The 21,038-nt window shown below is 40.5% G+C and overlaps 1 protein-coding gene across 4 annotated transcripts in view; it reads right to left on the bottom strand.

The window, feature by feature from the left end:
* KIF16B (kinesin family member 16B) overlaps positions 1 to 21,038 on the bottom strand; it is a 296,746-nt gene that overhangs the window by 22,183 nt on the left and 253,525 nt on the right. For all 4 annotated transcript variants that reach the window (XM_035005811.1, XM_035005813.1, XM_035005812.1 and 1 more), the window contains one exon: positions 18,009 to 18,092. In XM_035005811.1, the coding sequence (XP_034861702.1) occupies positions 18,009 to 18,092 (84 nt within the window). The remainder of the gene's footprint in view (positions 1 to 18,008; positions 18,093 to 21,038) is intronic.

Below are 21,038 nucleotides of genomic sequence, written 5' to 3'. Positions count from 1 at the left end.
AGGTTCCTCAAAAAAGTTAAAAATAGAACTATCTTATGACCCAGCAATTGTACTACTAGGTATCTACCTAAAGGATACAAAAATTCTGATTCAAAGGGGCACGTACATCCCAATGTTTATAGCAGCATTATCAACAATAGCCAAATTATGGAGAGAGCCCAGATGTCCATCAACAGATGAGTGGATAAAGAAGAGGTGGTATAAATATACAATGGAATATTACTCAGCCATCAAAAAGGATGAAATCTTGCCATTTGCAATGATGTGGATAGAGCTAGAAAGTATTAAGCTAAGTGAAGTAAACAACTGTCAGAGAAAGACAAACACCATATGATTTCACTCATATGTGGAATTTAGGAAACAAAACAGATGAACATATGGGAGGGAAAAAGAGAGGGGAGCAAAACATATGAGACTCTTAATGATACAGAACAAACTGAGGATTGATGAAGGGAGGTGGGTGGGGGATGGACTAAATGGGGGATGGGTATAAAGGTGGGCACTTGTTATGATGAACACTGGGTGTTATATGCAAGTGATGAATCACTAAATTCTACCCCTGAAATTAATATTGTGCTATATGTTAACTAACTAGAATTTAAATAAAAATTTAGAGAAAAAAATAAAAAATAAAAAACTACAATGTCTTGCTTTTTAAGAGGTACATCCTAAAATACTTATGGATACAATATATGATGTATGGTATTGCTTTTAAATTAATCATGTGTGTGTGCAGTGCCATGTCTAGGGATACAAACAAAATAAGACTGGACACATGCTAATGAAATGTTGAAGCTGGGTGATATGGGAGGGCACAGTGGGGTTCATTACGTTATTCTTTTTGGCTTTGTAAATATTGTCATGAGAAATAAAGTGAAAAAAGTAGGTAAAATAGGTCATTGATTTCTATATCACGCTATTTCAAAGTTTCTTTAATGCGTCGATGTTTGTCAAGTTGGAGCTGGTTGCACAAACCTTCACAGAACAGAAATGTGCAAATATAATGGGATAGCATTCTTTGGTATGAAGAATTATTTGAACACTTGATATTAACAAACACAATACTCTTAGGGAAAGCCAATTCCTCTTTTGAACCAGAATGGGTTGCAAAGAATTGCCAAAGACTACCAAGAAGAACTGGGGCCATGTCTTTCAATAAAGATGTTCTCCTCTTTTCCATGAGAATTTCTAGCCACACTTTGGTGCTAAAATGAATGTGCTCAAGTCCTTCTGGCTCTTCACACTAAATTGACAGAATGAAGGGACATTTAGTTTTAATATAGGAGGAAGTTAAGAGGAAGAGGAAAGGGCAACCTATACTGAGATTTTTTTAAGTAACACTTGAAGAAAAACTCCTTACAAATTATACTGTGTAATTAAATGTAATAATAGGTCACTTAGAACATCTTAAGTGATACTACAAGAGAGAAGAGCACAAAGATTCTCTGAACCAAATATCAATGTGAAAAAGTCTTTGTAGTAATATATGGATATTATAGGGGGAAAGGATCTTTGCAACTATTTGTCAATTACATAAGTATTCCAAGTGGCTTTTAACTTTATTTTATGGTTGCATGCCTTTTTTGTTTCTGTGTTGAAATGTTTTAATTTACAAAGATTGTTCTTTGGATGGGTACCTCATTAATTTGCAGACTCTGGAAAGCACCTGATTCATATATACATAGACATCTACTCTGAGTTTGGAAAGAAAGAGTGAATAAAAATCGTGCTTGGTAAAGATAGATAAAATAGTGACTTTCAAGTTTCAGAGTAATGAGTGAGCTGATCTTAATGGAACATAAATTATCATTTGCTTAAAAGCGAATAACATATGTATGAAAAATATTATTTGCTTAGGGGATGATTGCTTTTTTTTTTAACAACAGTTTAACCTCATACTCTTAAGAAAAATGTGTCATGGTGTCAAATCCACTCACTGACCCATCCATCCATTCTTCTTCCCTCTTTTTGTTTAGCAAAGCAATAAAAGGACAATGGAAAAATAAGAAGATGGAGGGAGGACAGAAGTGAAAGAGGAATGAAGAGAAAAAAGAAGGAAAAGAAGAGATTATAAATGTATGATGTGACTGCAAGATGATTTATTTTTATTTTCTTAGCCACTATTAAAATTCCACACCAGAGTGTGCATTTGCTATAAAGCAATGAACTGACAATGACACAGATTACATTGGGGTTCACTCTTGGTGTTGTGTCATACAGAGTTGTTTCACTGCCCTAAAAATCCTATGTGCTCCACCCATTCATCCCTCCCTTCCCCCTAAACCCTAGTCACCACTGATGCTTCTATTGTCTCCGTAGTTTTGCCTTTTTGGAATGTCATATAGTTAGAATCATACAGTGTATAGTCTTTTCAGGTTGGCTTCCTTCACTTAGTAATATGTATTTAAGGTTCCCCCATGTCTTTTCATGGCTTGATAGCTCGTCTCTTTTTAGTGTTGAACAATATTTAACTTTCTGGATGTACCATGAATATCCATTCACTTCCTGAAGGACAACCTGGTTGCTTCCAAGGTTTGGCAATTAATTATAAAGCTGCTAGAAACATTCATGTATAGGTTTTTATGTGGACGTAAGTTTTCAACTCATTCGGGCAAGCTGCAAGGAGTGCAACTGCTGAACTGAATGGTACGAGTGTCTTTAGTTTTATAAGAAACTTTCACACTGTCTTCCAGAGTGGCTGTATCATTTTGCATTCCCACCAGCAATGAATGAGAGTTCTTATTGCTCTACATCCTCACCAACACTTGATGTCCTTAGTGTTTTAGATTTTGGCCATTTTAGTAGGTATGGAGAGGCATCTCATTGTTATTTTAATTTACAATTCCCTAATGACATTATGTTGATCAACATCCTTTTTATAAACTCACTTGCCATCTCTATGTCTTCTTTGTTAGGTGTCTGTTCAGGTCTTTGACCATTTTTTTTTTTTTTTAAGATTCATTTAAAGATTTTATTTATTTATTTGAGAGAGAGAATGAGAGAGAGCACATGAGAGGGGGGAGGGGCAGAGGGAGAAGCAGACTCCCCGCCAAGCAGGGAGCCCGATGCGGGACTCGATCCTGGGACTCCAGGATCATGACCTGAGCCGAAGGCAGTCGCTTAACCAACTGAGCCACCCAGGCGCCCTTTTTAAGATTCATTTATTTATTTGAGAGAGAGAGAGAGCACAGGGGGGAGGGGCAGAGGGAGAGGTAGAGAATCTCCAGCAGACCCCTGCTGAGCGCAGAGCCTGATATGGGGCTCGATCTCATGACCCTGAGATTATGACCTGAGCTGAAAACAAGAGTCACCTGAGCCACCCAGGTGCCCCTTTGGCCATGTTTTAATTGAGTTTTTCATCATCTTATTGTTGAATTTTAAAAAGTTCACTATGTTTTAGATAAGAGTCCTTTTTTTTTTTTTTTTAAAGATTTTTTATTTATTTATTTGACAGAGAGAGAGACAGCGAGAGAGGGAACACAAGCAGGGGGAGCGGGAGAAGGAGAAGCAGGCTTCCTGCCGAGCAGGGAGCCCGATGTGGGGCTCGATCCCAGGAACCTGGGATCATGACCTGAGCCGAAGGCAGATGCTTAACCGACTGAGCCACCCAGGTGCCCCTAGATAAGAGTCCTTTATCAGATATCTTTTGCAAATATTTTTTCCAGTCTGTGGCTTGTCTTCTCATTCTCTAGGTGCTGTCTTTTGTAGAGAAAAAGTTTTAAATCTTAATGAGTTCCAGCTTATCAATTATTTCTTTCATGGATTGTGCCTTTGATGTTTTATCTGAAAGGTCATCACCAAACCCAAGGTCATCTGGGTTTTCTCCTATGCTATCTCCTAGGAGTTTTATAGTTTTGTGTTTTATATTTAGGTCTATTATCCATTTTGAGTTCCTTTTTGTGAAGGATGTAAGGTCTATGTCTAGATTCATTATTTCCCCCTTTGGTATGCGGATGTCCACTCGTCCCAACACCATTTGTTGAAAAGACTACTTTTGCTTCATTGTATTGGCTTTGCGTCTTTGTCAAAGATCACTTGACTATATTTATGTGGGTCTATTTCTGGGCTCCATATTCTGTCCCATTGACTTCTTTGTCTATTGTTTTGCCAGTAACACACTGTCTTGATTTCTATGGCTTCTAGTAAGTCCTGAAGTTGGTAGTGTCAGTTCTCCAACTCTGTTCTTCTCCTTCAATATTATATTGGCTATTCTGGATCTTTTGCCTGTCCATTTAAACTTCAGAGTCAGTTTGTCCATATTCATAAAATAATTTTCTGGGATTCTGACTGGGATTACAATGAATCTATAGATTAAGTTGGGACGACCTGATATCTTGACAACATTGAGTCTTCCTACTCATGAACATGAAATATCTCATTTGTTTAGTTCTTTGATTTCTTTTATCAGTTTTATTTTTCTCATGTAGATCTTATACATATTTTGTTAGAGGTACTTAATTTTTGTGGGTGCTAATGTGAATAATACTGTGTTTTTAATTCCAAATTCTACTTGTTCATTATTGGTATATGGGGACGCAACGGACTACTGGATATTAACCTTGTATCCTGCAATCTTGCCATAATGGCTTATCAATTCCAAAAAGGCTTGAAAGGCAATCTGCCTCTGGAGTTCATTCTTTCTCATACTTCCTTCTCCCCATTTTATGGCAGGGCTTACTCCAGTATACACGATTTCTCAGGTAATTCCAATAACTTTACAGAGTAGGTATTAGTTCTGACATTTAGTAAGTGAGAAACTGAAGTTCAAAGAGGGAAGAAACTTGCCAAGTTCACATAGATACTGGTGTATCACAGAGATGGAATCAAGCCCAGGTCTGACTTCTAGAACCTTCTACATTATTCCAATACCACATAGAGTTTTCTATTTCCTTCCCGAATCTTAGCCCCAGGATCATGGCATTTTCAGTTCTTCTGATTCCGTGAAGCACCAACATGGAAGAGCTGACAAACTGGCTCAGTCTCCTCTGATGCACTGACAGTCACTTAACCCCCTTCAAAAATGCCTTGCTACTGATGATAGTGGTAATGGACTAATAACAAAAAACAGTTAATGTGAATAACCAGATAACCAGAAGGGAAAAAAAAAATTATTGAGGAAGAAAATGGTCCTTTGTGTGAAGTATTTCTTCAATCTCTGCCTACGTTTGAGAATGGTTCTGCCATTATCCATTTTGTAAGATCAGCAGAACGTAGATGGAAAAGATGTTAAATTAAGCATAGAATTGCTAGATATCTTTTTTTTTTTTAAGATTTTATTTATTTATTTGAGACCGAGAGAATGAAAGAGAGAGAGCACATGAGAGGGGGGAGGGTCAGAGGGAGAAGCAGGCTCCCTGCCGAGCAGGGAGCCCGATGCGGGACTCTATCCAGGGACTCCAGGATCATGACCTGAGCCGAAGGCGGTCGCTTAACCAACTGAGCCACCCAGGCGCCCCAAATTGCTAGATATCTTTAAGATAGTTAAATGAATGAGAAAACTTAAGGACTTTTACCTCCAGAAATTTACTTTGGCAACTGAAAGGGCTCAACCTATAAGATGTCTAAACCCAACCTATAAGATGTCTAAACCCTAATGTCTGAAACTAACATAAAACTAAAGTAGATTGAGGCCCTGTTGTTAGTCAGAAAAGCCAGACTGTATGTGTTGCAGGCACCATAAGCCAGGAAAGTGACTCTTGGCAGTGGGGGGTGGGGGGGTGGGGGGTAGCATCAATACTGAAAAACACCACTAATACCTACATTTGGTAGATAAGGCATTTGAACTATCGTGACTTTTTTTGGAAACAACTCATTTAGTGCACTGTTTCCATTAGAAAGGATAATATCTATAAAACTCTGGGCATCCCTTTATTGTAAGAAAAAGGAAAAGGAAAGGAAAGCTAGCAGCTGGCCTGGTACTCACAGCTAAGTTGTAGTGTTCTCTTGTCAATTGTAAACACTTTCAAAGAATACTAACATCAGGTAAGTCTGCTCTTATCCTGAAGAAGCCACACACATACACACAAAGACCACTCCATAATCACGTCCAGACACAGACAAAAGCATGAACATTGCTCAAATCATGAATATGAACATATATCCCCCTATTCTGGCTAATATGGATGACTGCTTTTTTATCAACCATAGTTTTAACATCATTCTCTTCTTCTTGCTTTCTAAGTGAGAATTATTAAGACCCCCAAGCACAGAATCAGCTCAACATCCAGTCCAGACCAAAGCCCCACTTCCTTTCACTCTCCCCCAAATCACCTAAAATAGGCCAAATCCTACCATAAGTTCTTTGTAACACCTTTTTGTTGGGATGCCCCCATACTTCCCATTGTATATGTCTTTCCTTAGTGCAGTGAATCAACAAATCTAACATTGTTGAAAAAGAGGTATATTTCTGGGGGTTTCTGTTGAAACGCACTGACACCTGTCTGCTTTTTCAGGGGCAGAAGCTCAGGAGCTACATCAGGTGGCAGCTGGGGACCCCACGGTGGGCAGTCTTGCAGTCAGTGACCCAGGACACACGCGAAGAGAACTGACCAGCTGGGAACAGAAGCTATGGAACTGTGGAGGAAGTGAGCTCATTTCATAATGATCCCGTGCCTCCTCTCTTTTCACAATGGAGAACAGCTTGACTATGGTTAAATTATCAGAAAACATTTCTAGTTTTCTGATTTTAATTTTACAGGTTAAAAGGCTGGCATTACAGCGAGAGACTCCTGACATCCTTCAGGTGTCACCATGAGTAAGAATACCCCCATCATGACAGTGTCTTTGCCCTCAGATGCTGACTTTGCAAGTACATGTGACAAACTGAGATACTCATACTGTTCCACATTATGGCTGCTGGCGGGTGGTGCTCTCGTCCTTCCCTGGCTCGCAAGCACATCTAAAACATGCTGTAAAGGCTCCATCTGTTGTCATTGTCATCAGCACCGCCATTAGCACCAGCTTCACTGCCATCATTGTACCACCCAGCAGTCTGGAATCTTCTTCTCTGTACCAGAGTCCACGTTATGTACATGACATCCTTCAACCCTACGATCAGCTCTAGGGAGGTTGTGCTGGTAGTATTTATCCTCATTTTGCAGATAAGGAAACTGAACATTAAATAACCCCAAGGGCAGCACAGGGATTCAAGACTGGATGATCTGCCCCAAGGCCCACATGCTTAGTTACCACATCACTTTTCACCCTTCTTAATAAAGCCTTAGCTTATGAGATGACAATGGGGAAGAAGAAAAGAAGTAGCCTTGGGTTTGCTGCATGTTCTTAGTACTTTCAAGAACACTTCCTAGAAATCTCTGGGGTTCTTACTTCCAAAGGTAGCTATATTATTCTTGAAAGCTTTATCGTTTTAGAGGATTTCATTTGTTTTCATTAATTACAGATCACTCCTTGAAATGATAGACTATTAAAATGATTAGCAGAAACGTCTCCAAGTAGATGATAATGTTCCCTGAAATTAGTAACCAAAAATGCACCTCTCACCCATCACCAAAAGCAAAACAAAAAACTCATTAATTTGGGGCTAATGTGGGCAGATTTTCTGATATTCATTGAATAATTCAATGAATCTGTGAGGCATGTGTGAAATATCATGGGAGGTTAAAAATTCAGTGAGATGTCAATACTGCTGCCTTTAAGTAACTTAAGAGTACAACAGGGAAGGTGTGAGACATAAACACATCTTTTGGCACAAGCCAAATAGTGACAGGACTCTTAACAGAAGTGGAGGTGAGGTTTCCTGGACATTATAGAATAGTGCTGCTCAAGACGTGCTCCGTGTTTTAGACACTTGTATTGCAGTTTAACAGTATTTTCATGTCTATTGAATCTATGTGTAGTAAAAAAAAAAAAGGCGGGGGAGGCACCTGGGTGGCACAGTCGGTTAAGAGTCTGACACTTGGGGGGCGCCTGGGTGGCTCAGTCGGTTAAGCGACTGCCTTCGGCTCAGGTCATGATCCTGGGGTCCGGGGATCGAGCCCCGCATCGGGCTCCCTGCTCGGCAGGGAGCCTGCTTCTGCCTCTGACCCTCCCCCGTCTCATGTGTTCTCTCTCTCTCTCTCTCTCATTCTGTCTCAAATAAATAAATAAAATCTTTAAAAAAAAAAAAGAGTCTGACACTTGGTTTCAGCTCAGGTCATGATCTCAAGGTCATGAGATCCAGCCCCACCACAAGCAGTATGCTTGAGATTCCCTCTCCCTCTTCCTCTGTCCCTCCTGCTCATCCTCTCTCTAAAATAAATAAATAAATCTTAAAAAAAAAAGAATTCTGCTTGCATTTCATATGACCTTTCTATTTCATTTTTTCATTTCATGTTTCTAGTAATTAATTCTCATTCATTTTGCAAAAGTACTGATAAATGATCCAGTATAAATAACTGGTTCGGGGGCAGAGCAAGATGGCGGAGGAGTAGGAGACCTGGATTTCGTCTCCTGTCAGGAATTCAGCTGGATAGGGATCAAACCATTCTGAACACCTACAAACTCAACAGGAGATCGAAGAAAAGAATAGCAACAACTCTCTGAACAGAAAAGCGACCACTTTCTGGAAGGTAGGACGTGTGGAGAAGTGAATCCGAGGCGATATTCGGGAGGACAGACGGCGGGGGAGGGGCCTCCGTCAGCCACTTCTGGCAACTGATAGAACCACGGAGCACAAAATCGGAACTTTTAAAAGTCTGCACCGCTGAGGGACGTCACTCTGGTGGCTAAGCGGGGGGTGCAACCCTCCGGGACAGGGTGGTCTCAGGACCCTCGGGGTCACAGAAAGACCGGGGGTGCCTGAGTGTGGCAGAGCTCCCAGGTAACGGAGCAGGGAAGCCGGCTGCAGAGGCGGAGCCCAGGCGCGGGCTCTCAGCTCGGGGTTGCCATAAACCGTGATCCGCGGCACAGTGGGCCCCTGCTCCTCCGGCAGGGACCCAACAAGCGGCAGATCCGGGGAGACTCACCTTCCTCCCCCGGGAGGAGTGGCGCGGGAGTGCACCGCAGGGATCTGCTGGGTTTGGAGACTCCACCCGGGGTCGGGTGCCAGAGATATAAATGCGCAGTCACAGGCCGGGTGAACATGGACTGCGGCCTGAGACTGGGGAGACGGGAGTGACTGACGGCTTTTCTCTGGGGCTCACTGAGGAGCGGGGCCCTGAGTTCTCGGCTCCTCCAGGGCAGAGACTGGGAGGCCGCCGTTGTCACTCTCCGCCTCCAAAGCTGTAGGGAAAGCTCGCAGGGAACAAAAGCCCCGGAGAGCAAACCCGAGCAGATTACTTAGCTGGGAGGGGGCAAGGGCGGGGCAATTCCGCCTCCGGCAAAGACATTTGGAAACCATGGCAACAGGTCCCTCCCCCAGAAGATCAGCGAGAACAGCCAGCCAAGACCAAGTTTACCAATCAATGAGAATGGCAGAACTCCAGCACTAGGGGAATACTGCACATAGAATTCATGGCTTTTTTTACCATGACTCTTTAGTAGTTCAAACTTAACTTTTTTTTTTTTTAACTGTCTTTTCTTCTTCTTTTTTTTTATTTTTCTTTTTCCCTTTTTCAACCAACATCTTATCAATCCCTTTTTTTTTTTTTAAAGATTTATTTATTTATTTGAGAGAGAGAATGAGAGAGAGTACATGAGAAGGGGGAGGGTCAGAGGGAGAAGCAGGCTCCTCACTGAGCAGGGAGCCCAATGCAGGACTCGATCCCGGGACTCCAGGATCATGACCTGAGCCGAAGGCAGTCGCCCAACCAACTGAGCCACCCAGGCGCCCCATCAATCCCTTTTTTAAAAAACATTTTTATTTTTCATTTTTAGAATCATGTTCTACTTCATAGTAGTTACCCGTATTTTTGGCATATATATATAAGTTGTGCTCTCTTTAAAATTTTGAGATAGTTTCTCTAACAGATCAAAATATACCCTAAATCTCTAGTATATGGTTTTTTCTACTCCCCTGCCTGATCACATTCTCTCCCTTTTTTTTTCTTTTTTTAAATCCTCTTCTTTCTTTTTTCAAACAACTTATCAATTCCTTTTATAAAATTTTTTATAATTTCCATCTTTACAGTCATATTGCATCCCTTCATAATATCAACCCTTATTTTTGTATATATACAAGTTTTTCTTTCTTTAAAATTTTGGGAGGCACTTTCTTCTAACAGACCAAAATACACCCCAAATCTAGTGTGTGGCACTGATCTATATACCAGCCTGATCATATTTGATCACATTCTATTTTTTGTTGTTGTTGTTGTTTTGTTTTGTTTGTTTTTGTTTGTTTTTATCTTTATCTTTTTCTTTTTTCTCTCTTTCCGTTTCTTTTCCCACTGCTTCAGGTCTTTTCTGATTTGTTTAGAGTATATTTTCTGGGGATGTTGTTACTCTGCTAGCATTTTGTTCTCTCATTAATCTATTCTCCTTTGCACAAAATGACGAGACGGAAAAAATCACCTCAACAAAAAGAACAAGAGGTAGTACCGACTGCCAGGGACCTACTCAATACGGACATTAGTACAATGTCAGATCTAGAGTTCAGAATCATCACTTTAAAGATACTAGCTGGGCTTGAGAAAAGCATGGAAGTTATTAGAGAAACCCTTTCTGGAGAAGTAAAAGAACTAAAATCTAACCAAGTAGAAATCAAAAAGGCTATTAATGAGGTGCAATCAAAAATGGGGGCGCTAACTGCTAGGAAAAATGAGGCAGAAGAGAGAATCAGTAATATAGAAGACCAAATGATAGAAAATAAAGAAGCTGAGAAAAAGAGAGATAAACAACTACTGGATCACGAGGGCAGAATTCGAGAGATAAGCGATACCATAAGACGAAACAACATTAGAATAATTGGGATCCCAGAAGAAGAAGAAAGAGAGAGGGGCAGAAGGTACAATGGAGTAAATTATAGTAGAGAACTTCCCTAATTTGGGGAAGGAAACAGGCATCACAATCCAGGAAGCACAGAGAACCTCTCTCAAAATCAATAAAAATAGGTCAACACCCCGACATCTAATAGTAAAACTTACAAGTCTCATAGACAAAGAGAAAATCCTGAAAGCAGCTCGGGAGAAGAGATATGTAACCTATAAGGGTAGAAACATTAGATTGGCAACAGACCTATCCACAGAGACCTGGCAGGCCAGAAAGGACTGGCAGGATATATTCAGAGCACTAAATGAGAAAAATACGCAGCCAAGAATACTATATCCAGCTAGGCTGTCATTGAAAATTGAAGGAGAGATAAAAAGCTTCCAGGACAAACAAAAACTAAAGGAATTTGCGAACACAAAACCAGCCCTACAGGAAATCTTGAAAGGGGTCCTCTAAGCAAAGAGAGACCCTAAAAGCAACATAGACCAGAAAGGAACACAGACCATATACAGTAACAGTCACCTTACAGACAATACAATGGCACTAAATTCCTATCTTTCAATAGTTACCCTGAATGTAAATGGGCTAAATGCCCCAATCAAAAGACACAGGCTATCAGACTGGATTAAAAAACAAGACCCATTGATATGCTGTCTGCAAGAGACTCATTTTAGAACCAAAGACACCCCTAGATTGAAAGAGAGGGGGTGGAAAACCATTTACCATGCTAATGGACACCAAAAGAAAGCTGCGGTGGCAATCCTTATATCAGACAAATTCGATTTTAAACCAAAGACTGTAATAAGAGATGAGGAAGGACACTATATCCTACTTAAAGGGTCTATCCAACAAGAAGATCTAACAATTGTAAATATCTATGCCCCTAACATGGGAGCAGCCAATTAGATAAGGCAATTAATAACAAAAGCAAAGAAACACATCAACAACAATACAATAATAGTGGGGGACTTTAATACCCTCCTCACTGAAATGGACAGATCATCTAAGCAAAAGATCAATAAGGAAATAAAGATTTTAAATGACACACTGGACCAAATGGACTTCACAGACATATTCAGAACATTCCACCCCAAAGCAACGGAATACACATTCTTCTCTAGTGCCCATGGAACATTCTCCAGAATCGATCACATCCTAGGTCATAAATCAGATCTCAACCGGTACCAAAAGACTGGGATCATTCCCTGCCTATTTTCAGACCACAATGCTTTGAAACTAGAACTCAATCACAAAGGAAAGTCAGAAAGAACTCAAATACATGGAGGCTAAAGAGCATCCTACTGAAGAATGAATGGGTCAACCAGGAAATTAAAGAAGAATTAAAAAAATACATGGAAACCAATGAAAATGAAAACACAACTGTTCAAAATCTTTGGAATGCAGCAAAGGCAGTCCTAAGAGGAAAGTATATAGCAATACAAGCCTTTCTCAAGAAACAGGAAAGGTCTCAAGTACACAACCTAACCCTATACCTAAAGGAGCTGGAGAAAGAACAGCAAATAAAGCCTAAACCCAGCAGGAGAAGAGAAATAATAAAGATCAGAGCAGAAATCAATGAAATAGAAACCAAAAGAACAGTAGAACAGATCAACGAAACTAGGAGCTGGTTCTTTGAAAGAATTAACAAGATTGATAAACCCCTGGCCAGACTTATCAAAAAGAAAAGAGAAATGACCCAAATCAACAAAATCATGAATGAAAGAGGAGAGATCACAACCAACACCAAAGAAATACAATTATAAGAACATATTATGAGCAACTCTATGCCAGCAAATTAGATAACCTGGAAGAAATGGATGCATTCCTAGACATGTATCAACTACCAAAACTGAACCAGGAAGAAATAGAAAACCTGAACAGACCTATAACCACTAAGGAAATTGAAGCAGTCATCAAAAATCTCCCAACAAACAAAAGCCCAGGGCCAGATGGCTTCCCAGGGGAATTCTACCAAACATTGCAAGAAGAATTAGTACCCATTCTTCTGAAACTGTTCCAAAAAATAGAAATGGAAGGAAAACTTCCAAACTCATTTTCTGAGGCCAGCATTACCTTGATCCCAAAACCAGACAAAGACCCCATCAAAAAGGAGAATTATAGACCAATATTCCTGATGAACATGGATGCAACAATTCTCACCAAAATACTAGCCAAGAGGATCCAACAGTACATTAAAAGGATTATTCACCACAACCAAGTGGGATTTATCCCTGGGCTGCAAGGTTGGTTCAACATCTGCAAATCAAGCAATGTGATACAATACATTAACAAAAGAAAGAACAAGAATCATATGATCCTCTAAATAGATGCAGAAAAAGCTTTTGACAAAGTACAGCATCCTTTCTTGATCAAAACTCTTCAGAGTATAGGCATAGAGGGTACATACCTCAATATCATAAAAGCCATCTATAAAAAACCCACAGCGAATATCATTCTCAATGGGGAAAAACTGAGAGCATTCCCCCGAAGGTCAGGAACGCGGCAGGGATGTCCACTATCACCACTGCTATTCAACATAGTATTGGAAGTCCTAGCCACAGCAATCAGACAACAAAAAGAAATCAAAGGCATCCAAATTGGCAATGAAGAAGTCAAACTCTCACTCTTTGCAGATGATATGATACTTTATGTGGAAAACCCAAAAGACTCCACCCCAAAACTGCTAGAACTCGTACAGGAATTCAGTAAAGTGGCAGGATATAAAATCAATGCACAGAAATCAGTGGCATTCCTATACACCAACAACAAGACAGAAGAAAGAGAAATTAAGGAGTCGATCCCATTTACAATGGCACCCAAAACCATAAGATACCTAGGCATAAATCTAACTAAAGAGACAAAGGATCTGTACTCAGAAAACTATAAAATACTCATGAAAGAAATTGAGGAAGACACAAAGAAATGGAAAAACATTCCATGCTCATGGATTGGAAGAACAAATATTGTGAAGATGTCAGTGCTACCTAGAGCAATCTACACATTCAATGCAATCCCCATTAAAATACCATCCACTTTTTTCAAAGAAATGGAACAAATAATCCTAAAATTTGTATGGAAACAGAAAAGACCCCGCATAGCCAGAGGAAGGTTGAAAAAGAAAAGCAAAGCTGGCGGCATCACAATTCCGGTCTTCCAGCTCTATTACAAAGCTGTCATCATCAAGACAGGATGGTACTGGCACAAAAACAGACACATAGATCAATGGAACAGAATAGAGAGCCCAGAAATGGACCCTCAACTCTATGGTCAACTAATCTTTGACAAAGCAGGAAAGAATGTCCAATGGAAAAAAGACAGCTTCTTCAACAAATGGTGTTGGGAAAATTGGATAGCCACATGCAGAAGAATGAAACTGGACCATTTCCTTACACCATACACAAAAATAGACTCCAAATGGTTGAAAGACCTAAATGTGAGACAGGAGTCCATCCAAATCCTGAAGGAGAACACAGGCAGCAACCTCTTCGACCTCAGACGCAGAAACTTCTTTCTAGAAACATCGCCAAAGGCAAGGGAAGCAAGGGCAAAAATGAACTATTGGGACTTCATCAAGATAAAAAGCTTTTGCACAGCAAAAGAAACAGTCAACAGAACGAAAAGACAACCGACAGAATGGGAGAAGATATTTGCAAATGACATATCAGATAAAGGGCTAGTATTCAAAATCTATAAAGAACTCATCAAACTCAACACCCAAAGAACAAAGAATCTAATCAAGAAATGGGAAGAAGACATGAACAGACATTTTTCCAAAGAAGACATCCAAATGGCCAACAGACACATGAAAAAGTGCTCAACATTGCTCGGCATCAGGGAAATCCAAATCAAAACCTCAATGAGATACCACCTCACACCAGTCAGAATGGCTAAATTTAACAAGTCAGGAAATGACAGATGTTGGTGGGGATGAAGAGAAAGGGGAACCCTCCTACACTGTTGGTGGGAATGCAAGCTGGTGCAGCCAATCTGGAAAACAGTATGGAGGTTCCTCAAAAAGTTGAAAATAGAGCTACCATACGATCCAGCAACTGCACTACTGGGTATTTACCCCAAAGATTCAAATGTAGGGATCCGAAAGGGTACGTGCACCCTGATGTTTATAGCAGCAATGTCCACAATAGCCAAACTGTGGAAAGAGCCAAGATGTCCATCGATATATGAATGGATAAAGAAGATGTGGTATATATATACAATGGCGTATTATGCAGCCATGAAAAGGAATGAGATCTTGCCATTTGCAACGACGTGGATGGAACTGGAGGGTATTATGTTGAGCAAAATCAGCCAATCAGAGAAAGACATTATCATATGACCTCACAGATATGAGGAATTCTTAATCTCAGGAACAAACTGAGGGTTGCTGGAGTGGGGGTGGGGTGGGAGGGATGGGGTGACTGGGTGATAGACACTGGGGAGGGCATGTGCTCTGGTAAGCGCTGTGAATTGTGCAAGACTGTTGAATCTCAGATCTGTACCTCTGAAACAAATAATGCAATATATGTTAAGGAAGAAAAAAAAAAAGAAGATGATAGCAGGAGGGGAAGAATGAAGGGGGGAAATCGGAGGGGTAGACGAACCATGAGAGACCATGGACTCTGAAAAACAAACTGAGGGTTCTAGAGGGGAGGGGGGTGGAGGATGGGTTAGGCTGGTGATGGGTATTAAAGAGGGCATGTTCTGCATGGAGCCCTGGGTGTTATGCACAAACAATGAATCATGGAACACTACATCTAAAACTAATGATGTAATGTATGGTGATTAACATAACAATAAAAAATAAAGAATATTGATAAAATTCCCACCAAAAAAAAAAAAATTGTCAGACAATTCCCTTTGAGCAAACACTATGTATACTAGTGTGTACTAGCTCAAATGTGGTCTACTGAAAGCCATTTTTTCTGGATATGTTTATGTATTTAGTTTTATCTCTAGGTAAAGTTTCATATAGGAAATTTAAATATATGCTCTTAGAGGGAAAGAAATGTCTCATTTCTCTTTATATTCTGTATAATACCTAGTACTGTCTCCAGCATGTATTAGGAATTACATAAATGTATATTGAATTAAATCGAACAGGAAACTCAGGGAAAGTAATTATGTTAATTTTCGCATGAAAATACACTAAATCAAATGGTGACTTTTGATGTTAGATTAAAAAAATAAAGTCACAATAGTCATGGGAAATTAACTCAAGAATCTCAGATTAATTTTCCTTTAAAGTAAAATTAAATTACACTCGCTCTTGAAAAGGACATGATATTCTAAGATTCAACGTTAGGAGAAATACATTTAATTTAAAACATCAGTGTCTGTTTCCACGAGGTGTGGGATCCATTCTTTAAAGGCTAACGCCACAGGTAAATAACAGTCACGGCGATGGAAGGGGTCCTTGTATAGGCAGAGACGTTAACACAGAACTCTCTTCATCTACTCTGTTGATGGCTTTAGTAGGGCTAAATGATTAGGGAGGAGAGACTGAAAGAACAAACATGGGCCCATCTAAATACCGGAACGAAAGAGGACCCTGAGCTGGGCTCTGACCCTGGAAGCTTGAATGGAAAGAGAAGAGTCACCAAAGGCGGAGCTACAAATGCACAGCACACAGGATGCCAACCTGCTGTGCCACAGCCGGGCGCCATGTGACTTTAACTGGAGCCCTGAGAAGCTAGGGATGACAACAGTCTATTTCCTGTTGGTTTATACACTTGTTTTTATAGCCTATCATCTTCCACGTTCCCATTAAAGACAAGTCTACATGACTGAGGCAGGTAAAGGTTAGGTAAAGAAAACCATCCCCAGTTCTATTATTATTTTTACAGTTTTTATATGATACAATCAGACTTTTAAGAGAACTTAATCGAGCAGGCTCACCATGCTAATCTCTCCCATGAAGGCAAGTTCTTCAGTTGGGTCTCAGGGTCATGGCAACTCACAGAATGCTTTTCAGAAACCTGCCATGACTCATCCAGGGCTCAGGCTTCATAGATCCAGGACCTCTTCAAACACGTCACTCTCACATTTGAACTCAAGGCCAGGAAGCATGGCTACCCCTGAAACTCTTCTTTCTTCACAGCAGTTCTAGATGAGGATCTCAAAACTCTCAACTGCCCCTCGTGGACCACAATCTTTCTCTCTTTTCCACTTCTCCCCCTCTTTTGCTCTCACTGGACCCCCCAGCCTCTGGATGTCTCCCTAATCCTTGGTTCCCTGGCACTAAGTCACACTGGCTGTCAGGAGGAATGAGAATAATACTGAATTTTTATGTAACACTTTACCATTCAGAAGGGGCTCTCTTGGGCCTTCTCTTACTTGATTTCACTTGCAATAGGTCTTATTATTCTTCTTCTTAAAGAAGTAGCAAAGCGGACTTTAAGAGGCCCCACGCAAGCTTGCTGACAGGAGACTGCAGTCAGCTATTAGTAATTTTATCCTGCCTACTTTGGTAGCAAGAGATACCACCCAGGACACAGGTGACTGTGCCTTAGCACAAAGACTCAGCCTCATTAGCATCAGATTCCAACCAAACAAGCAACTCTACCTTGAAAAGAAATACAAACCATATAAAGCAGTCAACAATGCCCACTGGCAGTGAGACCCTCGGAAAAACAACAGTTGTGTTGAACCAAAGTTCTATATGTAGCCGGCTCAGAAGATGAAATTAAAATAAGCCAAATAAAACCTAACTGTGACTAAAATAGGTATGTGTCTTGTTGCTTCCAGCTCTCTCAAAAAAGTAACAATGGTGCAATACTCTGTATCTTCAGTTAATTAATGCAAGTTTTTTTGCAGCAAGCTTTTGTACCTCATTCTGTATTACAGACCATCTGTCTCTGTGAATAGTTAGTTCTCACCCACAGCCTGCTTCCTAACCCTTAGGATAAATGTTATCTCTTTCCAAGCCAGAAAAACGTTCTATTAGACCAGAGGGGGATAAGGGCTTACATTTCAAGTAGACTGATATAGTCACTTTCTCATCTACACCGCCACCACCTCCGGTGTTAATGAAGCAGCACCTTCACACCCAAGAACAAGAGCCGTGGTGTTTCTAACAGGAACAATTCTCACTGGTCAATCAGATGGCACAATTTCTACCCGGAGAAAGAAAAGCTTAAATCCGTTACCTCTAAGTGACTCCGCCTCTCAGCAATCACACGTTCATCCTTGTTTCCAAATAGTTTCTTTGGAGGGAACTCAAGGGGAGCAAGCTGAAATAGATATTTTATAAGAGATGTATTAATATCACACCAATGATCCTTAGGCATTTATTAATCTATTATCTGGAGTCGCTATCATGGGGTGAAAAGAGGAAGAGGCTGGGAGTTTAAAGATGGCAGGTCCTCCCTTGCTTCATCACCAACCGAGTGACCTTGAACAAGGGCAAGATTCCACAATGGTCAAATGAGCAGGCGGCACGGGAATGCAAAGGAAAAACAGCTCTGAGTCTCAATATTTTGTCTCAGGCAACATATTAGACTCCGCCAAGTTTTATTTATTAAAACACAAGTTTGTTCTTCTTTTAGTCCCCTCCTTACACTAGAATTCAATTAATTTTTGTGCTGAGGTAAGAATTTGAAAACTTGCACACTACCTGAACATTTTGTAAAACAGTTCTGAGGCCATTGTTCAGGTTCTTTAAACATTCCATATTGCCTTTTTATAGCTACTGTTACAAATGAAGAATTCCTGTGTGAAAAGAAGACCTCTCTTTGAATCTTTTCACCTCGTTCCTTAGAGAATAAAGGTTCAGAATTTGTTTTTAGTCAGGTCTTGGGATTTCAGTTATTTTGTGTTTCTCTTCTTGGAGGTATTAAAATCGTAATAAAAAGATAAGTTTTATTATAGACTGGGATGCCAGAAAGAACTCTATAATCTGGTGAGAACCTGACCAGCCAGTGCTGCCCTGGTTGAATGAATGCTAAGCAGCAATAATTGCTGGTGTTGATGAAATTCACTACTTCCTGCCTTCCTCACCTTGTCGGGTTCAGACAAATCGAGAAGCCAATGAAGAATTATCAAGAAAAAATTAACAACATTTCTTCCACAATATAGGTCACAATATGCCACAAAATCCCTATTTTATACATATGCAAATCTCTTGATTTAAATTTTTTATTACCACAGTGGGAATCAAAAATTAAAAACTAGCATTGATATACATAATGCTTTCAAAACTTAGTGTTAAAGTATAAGAATATACATGAGGTGCACATACCATAAGTGAACAACTTGATGAATTTTCAACATCTCAACACACTGTAACCACCACTGAGAGGACATGTCCAGCACCCAGGAAGCCCCCCAAGCACTCCCAGTCATGCCCTCCTGCCTTCTACAAAGATTGACGCTAGCCTGACTTCCAAGTGTAGCTCACCATTGCCTATTTTTGAACTTTTTGTAAATGGTATCATGCAGCACAAACTCCTTTGTGCCTGCCTTCACCACACTGCCTCATGTTTGTGAGATCCATTCACGTTGCTGTCGTGTAGCAATAGTTTGCTCATTCCTGTGCCAGAATACTACTCCATTATGTGAACATTCCACCATTTATTTGTTCAACAGCCTCTTGTTACTGGGCTTTTGGTTAGTTTCTAGTTTTTGGCCATTAGGCACTGTGCTGCTATGAACGTTTCCCCAAAGGCATTCTGATGAACGTATGCAGGGATTTCTGCTGGTCAGTGTCAGGAGTAAAAATGCTGCGTCTTGGGGTATGAAAGTGTTCAGCTGTATTTGAAATTATCAAATGGTTTTCCAAAGTGGTTTAACTACCTGACACTCCCACCAGCCGTGACTGAGAGATCCAATTGCTTCCAATCCTCACCAACATCGGGTGCTATGGTTTCTTGTCATAGCAATTCTGGTGGGTATGCGGTAATTTCTACTGTGGTTCAAGTTTGCATTTTTCTAATGACTAATGATGTTGAGCATCTTTTCACATGCACATTGGCCATCTGGTTAGTCATTTTTGGTAAGTGTTCAACTGTTTTGGTCATTTTTTATTAGGTATCTTCTTTTTCTTGTAAGAGTAATTATCCCTTTTTACTCTCTTCAAGGTATCTCCGATGACTTTATGGCCCTTTTTTAAAGTTAGCTGCAGTTGGGCAGACGTTCACTCCCTTCATGCTCCAGTGTTCTCTCTACCAAAGCAGAGAAAACTTGGGATGGAAGGGGTGCAGCACCCCTTCTCCCCCTTCTCTCACCGGGTTCCAATTCTGTTGCTGACCCTGAGCTTTAAGGTCAGTTCAAGGTTAAGTGAAAGACCACAGGCACTGAGGTTAAGACAGACCCAGTCTGAATCTTGGCTTGACCACTATCTAGCTGACTAGTCGTGTTTCTCTCTGCCTAAATATTCTCTGCTGAAAAGGCAGAAAATGGTACTAAACTTCACCAGTTTCTGTGAAGATTCTGTGAAGTAACCACACACAGACCTTAGTGACTGTTCTTATTTGCTAGGGATATGCTCATTACGAAGAAAGCACTGTGCCATTTCCTCTTGGCCCCTCTCTTCCATCCCTGGATTGGTGATGTGGCTCCGGGAAGCAAAGGCTTTTCTGGAGCCCTGGCCTTACTAGCACATACACTTCCCATACGTTGCAGCTTAGAGAAGACAGGTATACCGGGGCTCGTGTTTGGGGCTTCATCCAGCCCCGATTTTATCTCGTACAAGTGTGTTTCCCCCCACTGCGGTGATGCTGGAACCTTGGCAGGCATGCTTTCACAGTTGGCTCTTTTGTCATTTTCTTCTATGGCTGACAAGGTGATGTGGTTTCTGTCAGGGGAAATTTACAGTCACACTTGCACGCTCAATCGGAAATGGTGCACTTGGTGCACTAAAAGGACTTCAGGCAGCTGACCCAGGTGGGGAGCAAGCATTTAAATGTCCTTGTCATCAACAGCAAATACTCTATTCGGAGGTGGAGGATAAAATTTTGGGCCGTTAATATCCACCCTGTGAAATAAACATGTATAAATTATGTGTAATACTGTTGTTCAGATTTTAGGAAGAAAAGGGCACCTGTTAACAACTTTCAGGCATATAATCAGAGGACTATAATATTCACCCATTTAACTTTAGAGAAAAGGAAACACAGTTCCAGAGTTAAGTGACTCAGAAAGGTTCGTAGTCACAGGGTTGCTGGGTCGAGACAAGGAAT

The sequence above is a fragment of the Mirounga leonina genome, unplaced genomic scaffold (assembly GCF_011800145.1).
Source record: "Mirounga leonina isolate KUSES-001 unplaced genomic scaffold, KU_Mleo_1.0 Mir_150, whole genome shotgun sequence".
In the NCBI taxonomy this organism is placed as follows: Eukaryota; Metazoa; Chordata; class Mammalia; order Carnivora; family Phocidae; genus Mirounga; species Mirounga leonina.
Note: the sequence above shows the minus strand (reverse complement) of the source record. Positions and strands in the feature narration are given on the sequence as shown.